Source organism: Paramacrobiotus metropolitanus, unplaced genomic scaffold (assembly GCF_019649055.1).
Source record: "Paramacrobiotus metropolitanus isolate TYO unplaced genomic scaffold, Prichtersi_v1.0 Parri_scaffold0000052, whole genome shotgun sequence".
Taxonomy (NCBI): domain Eukaryota; kingdom Metazoa; phylum Tardigrada; class Eutardigrada; order Parachela; family Macrobiotidae; genus Paramacrobiotus; species Paramacrobiotus metropolitanus.
Genome location: NW_026570272.1, coordinates 603754 through 611801, shown reverse-complemented (window position 1 = coordinate 611801; position 8048 = coordinate 603754). Strand labels below are relative to the sequence as shown.

Genomic DNA, 8048 nt, shown 5'->3' with positions numbered 1-8048 from the left:
TCTCAGAGAACGACCTTTCTTGCCAGACATGCGGTATTCTAATTTCTAAGGGTTGTTCCAGCAACAAAGTGTTCATTTACAGAGAGAGTTAAAGAGGGAATGCCACCTGCGTAATGGAAACTATAGTGACATACTACACGCACCGCGTGTATTACTACCAACCTGACGCAGTCAGCAGAGAAGGAACTCTGGGGATTGGTTTTGTTTCTGTTGCCTACTTCAGCAGACAACAGGTGCCACAAACACATTCTCACCACACTACAGGAATACCACACAGTAACTTCCGCCTACGTACACACTACTGCTTTCCCTAAACGAAGGTCACTCACAGCACTAACACCAACTAACCAATGATGTTACTCACTTTAAATCTTGTTGATGTTCACTCAACACAAGTCACACACACACTACTGAATGCTAACCGATGACGAAGCGCAGCTTCTGATCGGTGGCTACCGATAAGAACACGGATCATACGTCATCGCTAGTACAACAGGGAACACACGTACATGCGCACCGTAAAGTCATACAGCATAATACCAATTATGTCAATAGGGATCTTGTTATAGCCACATTTATTACTAAATTTTTCGAAATTGCTAACCTACGGTTTTCTCATTTCCGCTGTTGGATTTACCCTTCGAAACAGCATTATTACTATGTTCAACAAATGCACAATAGTGCATTTGAGTTATACAGCCAGAGCCAGAAGTATGGTAACTTTAAAACTTGCCCAGTGTCTACTGTAAATGATAACGTTTAAACGTGGTGGGTAGTGGCGCATATATACAGATATCCACCTGTCGATAGTTTTACAGCTGCTAGTTGCACTGTTAGTCAACCATTAGAATATCTTAACGATCAAGCTCGAGGTTATTTTAGTTTACTTCCTCTTTATCAAAGACCAGTTCGCCTGGTCCAAAACGGACACCATTGCCGAATGTCAACCGTAAGGTCATCAATGCAGCCTAGCCCCTGCCATGTTTAGAGTACGGGATAAAACGAATCGCAACACAGAACCTTCGCCAGTTTTATATATATTATATACATCTATTCAACAAATTTGACAAACCGAAATATTTCTGAAAAAATAACGTAAATTTATTGAATATCTTGTATTTTCTTGCCAAAAAGCACCGTCGGCTTCGCGCTTCGCGCGAGGCTTCAATGCTCAAAGAATTCACGGAAAAGATCCATTGTAGTACTGACCAACCATTTGCACAAGAAAAAACGAACAACTTCAGCCATTTCACAGCTCATGTTTTTTGTAATAAATGCCAGTTTTACTAGATACGCATGTCCCTAAAATTTTTTGTGAATTTGCCAACGCGAATTCTATCTGCATACATACTCAATATGAAGTCAGTCAGTATGAAAATACACAGCAAATAATCAATACCACCCTCTTTGCGAACTTAAGTGTGCTCACATAGATTTTGAAGATTTTAGGCTCTGGGTCACTACGGTTTAGCAGATACAGGGGATTTGCACGTCATTTGTTCTAATAAGCGTCCCTTGCGGCATTTTACTAATGAAGTCGCACTTCTGCAGATACAATCAGTGAATGCCAGTTACTATGCCATCAAATGCTTGTGTGGCGTTCTCAAGCCTTTCGTAAGCAACGCACACCAGGGACCCATTGATAGCTGCTTATTATTGTGCGCAGTGCAAAACGACACTGGGAAGATCGAAGTAGCATGGCGATGCGTAATATGTTTCCTTGGCTTCTCGGCGCTTTAGGGGGTGGGAAGAATACGTCGACGTATGGCAGCTAAAGTGGGGCGGCACAGTCTAATAATTGTTCGCAACGCGGTTAGTTTCTGTTTTATATTTAGCTCCTCAAGAAAACGATGATAGCAAAGCGATTTCTACGACCATTCATAGCTGCGTTCTTTGAAATGTGTGCCGACTCATCGCCACGATCGGCGGGCTAGTTGAAAAAGTGAGGAGGCTCGTGCGAACAGGGATGTCCCGGGTGTACAGATGTGCAGCTGTAACATTTGGCAAATATATCACGACTACTTGCAAGTAATTTGTTTTTATATTATAAGAATGCACTCAATGCAGGTAAAAAGAAGGGATAGATAAAAAATGTGTAGTATGTGGAGAGGGTGTTTCAGCCAAGTGTGTCCACTTTTTGAAAAATTTACATTTAGTCAACCCAAGCGCATATTGCTTTCTAAAAATTTTTTTCAGAAGGTACAACACCCTGTCGTATTGCTAATGCGACCGAAGCCTTAGGATGCCTTAGCACAACAGGCAATGAAGGAAGCATCCTGCTCTGGATTCTCACCAAAATTTGTAAAAACCGTTCTTAAGATTATGTTTTCGGTACGCTTACTTCGATATTCTTTACTATCGAACCCGAAACAATGTACCTTGATAAACGTATCAGACCACGCTAGTGTTTAAAATAAATAAATGTGCAGTAAGGCTTATATATAACGTATGTGAGCTTCGCAGTAACTGCTTGGTCATATGATTCATATCTAAAAAGTAATAATAGCTGGTACAGGTGTAGAACGGTGAATAATTTAAATTTCCCGGCCTAGAGTAAATAGTTAGTATTAGTTACTGACAAAAAAGCTGTTGTCTACGTAGGCTGTATCTGTTTCATCGGGCGACACAACCTGTACGTAACCGGTACTTCTCCATAATGATTTTTCCCGGTTATACTTTTAAGTTTTCATTACCGAGATAAACCGGTAAGCCGCTGATCTGCGTGGTAGGGACACGGTAATTCCTATTCATACCGGCCTAGCGCTCTGCAGCTGACGTGGGATAGGTACATCACAGCTTCATTTAGACGACAGGGCAGGCGATGCAGTTCCGCCTCTCCTTAAAGACCAAGACACCCGGCTTCCGGTTGAGATACTTAAGGGGGTCACTAGTAATAGAAAAAGGGTTGGAAACATGATAACGGTTTGAAATCGGTGGCCAAATAGATGTTTACACGACTTTGCCAGAACGCAGAAAGGATTTAGCTACAATGGTGTGCTGCGATGCTGTCTGCGTTCAGTCAAAGTTGTGAAAACACATATCTGCCATCGTTTTCGAACCATTCTTGTTCTTCCAAACCCGCTTTCTACTGCCAATAGTCCCCTTAAGAGTTCAGACCACGGCTCAAAAGTCGTTGTTTGTATGCGGTTGTCTTTGCACTGGGAAAGGTTTCTTTCCGCTTGCTGGCTCGGAATTTTTTTCCTGCTTATTCAGAATGATTGTACAAAAAATTAATGATATACCATCGTATGCTGCAATGGGACCCGCTGAATGTCAAATTTCCCTGCAATGCGCGAAAGTGTTGCCGTAACTTATAATTTTTCTCTGATGCATTTCACAAGCTTCTTTTAATATCATGCAACGGACAGCCATAAAGTACGTGCAGTTACGCACGACAGTAGCTGCAAAATTTGTTTTAACATATCTTCTGTCCATATAGGAGGCCATAAGAGTCATAAGACGAGTAAGGTGCGAGATATAAGTACGTGTACTGCATCACGATATACTGCAAATGTGTAAATCAGTACTTTTAATCTGTATATACATTATACCACTATACTTCGATATTCTCAATAAATTGCTCAACTCCGCTGTATTGGTTGATGAAGATGCCTAAACTCAACCGAAAATATTGCATTTTTTAGTACTGATGTTAAGCTACCCTAGAATATTTTGTAAATTTAATAGATACCACTATGAACAGCTTTTTCTAACTCTGCTGAAGCAATCACGACGGCCCCTTGTGGCAGTCTAACGCGGTTTTTATCGTGCCAGTTTCCTTAAAATTCCCATTCTGCTCCTGGTTTTGTTTTTGTCACGATAAGTCGCGTTTTTCTGAATTGCTTCTGTTAAAAAAATTAAACTTACGGAATAGTTATAAGTTCATAACGAACAATTTAACTTTGGTATTGTTTGGAAGCACACTTTGCAAAATCAATCGATCTTCCTTTACGACATACAGAAATATTCGACGTAAATCGATCGTGAAATAGTTCGAGTGTTACAATAATGCAGTCCCTTAATTCTCGAACAAATCAAATACTGTACCGACTGGGCAAACCATCATTAAACACGCTAACTTATCGTCATAAACTCATCTGTTTCCCATCGTACTATGCCAAAAAACAAAACAAACAGACTCCCAAAAAGGCATCTGCCACGTGGTGCGGCAACAGAACATAACAGAACAGTGGTGGAGGTCAATTACATTTGGGTAAGCGTTGCGCGTCGGGTAACGGGAAAACGCGAAAAAAATGTGACGTAACAGCGCGTAACCAAGCAAACATTCTGATTCGCAGTCACAAAATCTGGGATGGGTTTTCAGCTTACTTGTCCGCGTAAGCGTTTCGCTTCGACGTCGAAGCGCAACCATTACCCAAACTACGAGTAACTCGTAACTCTCCTGCACAGATCAACAAAATTTGTATGTGTTTGGACCATAAGTAAATCCAACGACCCAGAGTCGCAATCCAAAACTCATAATAACTTTTTTGACGTAATACCACATTACAGCATTAAAAATGAGTTTTTCAGTTTCACTTCGGTGTTCAATTTCTTTCTTGGCACGGAAGCGTACTTGACTGACGATTGGACGATTGTTTTCTGCTGAGTCATGGCTAATTTTTTACGCGTTCTCTCCATTACCCGACGCGCAACAGTTACCCAAATGTAATTGACCTCCACCAGTGTACCATGAACCCGTATCAGAACGCCATGGTACTCTTGTAAGTTGCGCGGAAAATATCTCGCAGGTGATGTCGGCTATTCGTCCACATTACTGGTCAGATGCGCACCTACGTGGCCTGCCTATAATACAGGAAAGGGGATGTCGGTAAGTTAGCCATCCGTACGGCTGCATCGTTGTTCGGTTGCTTTACCCAGCCGACTTCATTGTCATCACAGCGCCACCGCTAAGGAATTTTGAATGCGGCAGCTGACAGCTGTGCAGCGTCCACACGTCGGTGTCTTCGTTATAGTATTCGATCGACTTATCCATCCCGCCCATGACAAAAATCCTTCCGCCCAAGCACGCACTGACAGCTGAATCCCGATGTCCGATTGTACCGCCTGAATCAATAAAAAAAATGAACACGAGTACGACCGAAGGCGGAATGATGCAATAATACAGGGTCAAAACCAAGACAACTTTAAGGCATGCTTTGTCATACGTACGTCTTTTCTGCCATTGGTCGGTAGCGGTGTTATAGACCTCCACGCAACGCCCGTCTTCGGCCTCTCCACCTATATGTCCAGTAAATACGTAAACGTGATACAACCGACAAGTACTATTTGAATCAAAACTATAAGGGTTTATGCAAAGCTATGAGGAGGCACATAGTAGAGTCTATAGCAGTTTATGTGGTTCCTCAAATGGAGGAAGAGACAACTCCGCCTCGCCGTATCTAAATAAGAAGTCTACGGGTGCTTGGCGAAGGCCTAATTCTGCTTTCCTGGACATTTATTCGAGCCTGTATTTCATTACAGGAAAATTCGGTTTGTGTATAGTTGAGCAGATGGTTTTGTATGTTCTTGTACGGTTGACGGTGTTTAGAGTTACGCCCAATGTTTTTACTGTTATCTGGAACATAATAAAAATATTGTCAAGTTGGTCTTCCTGGATTACAGGAAAATGTTATCATTTACTTCTTACGCCAAACAGGTCATCTCGTACTTCTTACCGATCACGTAAACTATTCCGCTATTATCCACGCAAGCAGAGCAGGCGCATCGCGCCGTCGGCATGTCGGCCAACTTGGTCCACATATTCGCTACAGGATCGTAGGAGTAGGCGCTGTTAACAGACTGCAGATGCGAATTCGTCCCACCGAACACGAAGAGCCGATTGTCAAACACCACCATGGCGAACTCGGTCAATGCCTCTGGCAGATCAGCCACGAACTGCCAACGATTTTCCTGTGGGTTGTACGACTCCACTGATGACAAATTCTGAGCTTGCAAATCAGCACCCCCAACGGCATAGATGCAACCGTTCCACGTAGCCACGCCCATCCCATAACGAGGCTGTCGCATTGGTGAGACTTCAGTCCACCCGTTGCGAGCCTGTTCATAACGCCAAACTCGTCCTTCGGATTGGAGCTCGGCGTCGGGACCGGAACGTCCACCACACGCTAAAAGCGACCCATCTTCCAGCACCGCCAAGCCGGGAGCATTAATGTGGTCTGGAAGACTGGCGATGCATAAAACACTGGAAGACGATGGTATGAAAACGTCCACGGAAGGAGCATCCGCATCTTCCCACTCGCCAGCGCAAACAACCGCTTTCCGCAAACCTGCCAAGAAAAATTCAAGGGTTACTGGCAATGTGAGCAACAGAATAATTTAAACTTTAAATGAATTCAGGTCTACCAAAAGTATCATTATGGACCGATTTTGCAGATAAAAGCCGGATAAAATTACCGCTTTTATACTGAATCCAGTTAAACGAGCATTTTTACGTTTTAAAATGAATTTTAAGGATCTAAAAATTCACTTCAAAAGACAAAATGCAAAAAAAATATTAGAACTGTGATTTGGCGTAAAAACCACCTTTACGCATAGAATTATGTGCGTTCACATCATCAATAAACTAAAATCACTCAACGCATTCATGATTGTGTTTAAGAAACGATCAGCCGATTGCAGCGCCTTCTCACGCGCGGCTACTTGAACGCGCCGAAGGGATACGTACACCAAACGAAGAACTTCTGCTTTTAGGTCGCACAAATACACAATAATACAGCATCCCTCTGCGCTCCATATAAATGCTGGAATGGAGCTCGCAATGACCTACCGTACGATTCCCGGGGGCGACAACGAGCCTCGACGGCCTCTGCCAGACGGTTTGGCAAGGCATCTGTAATCCGCGACGGTGTAGAATCGACAGCCGCTGTGCTAAGAAACCCATTAAAGAGTGCCAAGAAATACTTCTCCAGGGCGTTAGGGCCGAGGAAGACCACCCGCACAAACTGCAACATGAGAGACAGGTGCGCTTGCCGTTCGGCTGGATCGTGATGCAGCCAGCGCAAAACTGCTTCCAGCACGTCATCCTCTTTGTCCACACGCAAATTATCCGACGCGATCAGCTCGGTTACCTACACACATCACTGCTTACAAGTCTATCGTTAGTTTTTCGGCTGTTCTGCAATGAATTTTGATAATTCACTGGCAAACCTTTTCTCCATCGATGAGCAGAAAATCAGCTAACTGGGAAATCAGGGCAAAATTACGAAGAACCATGGCTTTGGCTTTCGCGGCCAATCGGGTATTATGATGCCGATCGGCCAAGCAGTGAACCATCAGACAATTGCCAACATCCATGTGCTTCTCCACAAACGTCCAGCACAAATCCACGACGGCCACAAGGTCCAGAAACAGCGCTGCTGTCAAAAGCGGCTCCACGTTGTGCGCATCGATCTTGATTTCCATTGTGTAGGCATAATCAACCAGACTAGACAATGCAATCGTTTTCACGCTAGCTGTTATAACTGATTTTTTTTAGAAGTATAATAAATCCACCAGGTATACAGCAGTAAAAAGGCACAGAAACAACGAACCATTCTGTGCCACTTTCTGTGTGCTAGTAAACACTTACTCTTTCAGCGTGCTCGTGGAGATGTTCTTTAATCGGATGCTGGATTCGGACCTCTCTTTCAGATCAGTCGTAAACATTGTGCGGAAATACGAGCTGTGCGCGCTAAGGATGTTGCGATGACAAGGTATGCCAGCTGAAGAATCCTCCGCACCTTTCAGCGTAACATCACACAGGGTTCCTGTGGCCTGCATGTCCCGTAGTTCCCGAAAAGCTTTCTCGGCCATGATATTGACAAGTTCAATCGGGGTTTACTAAATACTAACAAGTAAAACAGATATAGCGCGGTGAACTTTACTTCTGTACTTCTACTGAATTTGAGAGTCAAAAACGCAACTGCAAGGCCAAGTCAGCCACAGAAAATCCTACCAGTACTTACAGTTACAGCGCTACAGCTCAGCGCTAAATGCCAGTGTCGGATGTTGCCTCAGGATGTTACCTGAGGCATTTAGGGTGGCTG

General features: G+C 43.5%; 1 protein-coding gene across 1 annotated transcript; it reads right to left on the bottom strand.

The window, feature by feature from the left end:
* Positions 1-4000: 4000 nt before the first annotated feature.
* Positions 4001-7925, bottom strand: LOC129592437 (kelch-like protein diablo). Its single transcript, XM_055488477.1, has 7 exons — positions 7592-7925; positions 7171-7447; positions 6791-7091; positions 5679-6290; positions 5173-5241; positions 4878-5067; positions 4001-4806 (listed from the first exon to the last, which is right to left on the bottom strand). The coding sequence occupies exons 1-7, from the start codon at positions 7813-7815 to the stop codon at positions 4794-4796; spliced, it is 1686 nt and encodes a 561-aa protein (XP_055344452.1). The 5' UTR covers positions 7816-7925; the 3' UTR covers positions 4001-4793.
* Positions 7926-8048: the final 123 nt, after the last annotated feature.

Bases quoted from the DNA above. Each gene is read 5' to 3' on its own strand.
- LOC129592437 (XM_055488477.1), bottom strand. From the start codon at position 7,815: ATGGCCGAGAAAGCTTTTCGGGAACTACGGGACATGCAGGCCACAGGA. The intron at 7,092-7,170 runs GTTTGCCAGTGA...TGATGTGTGTAG, and splicing joins TGCTCATCGATGGAGAAAAG to GTAACCGAGCTGATCGCGTC. The intron at 5,242-5,678 runs GTAAGAAGTACG...CTGGACATATAG, and splicing joins CGGAATAGTTTACGTGATCG to GTGGAGAGGCCGAAGACGGG.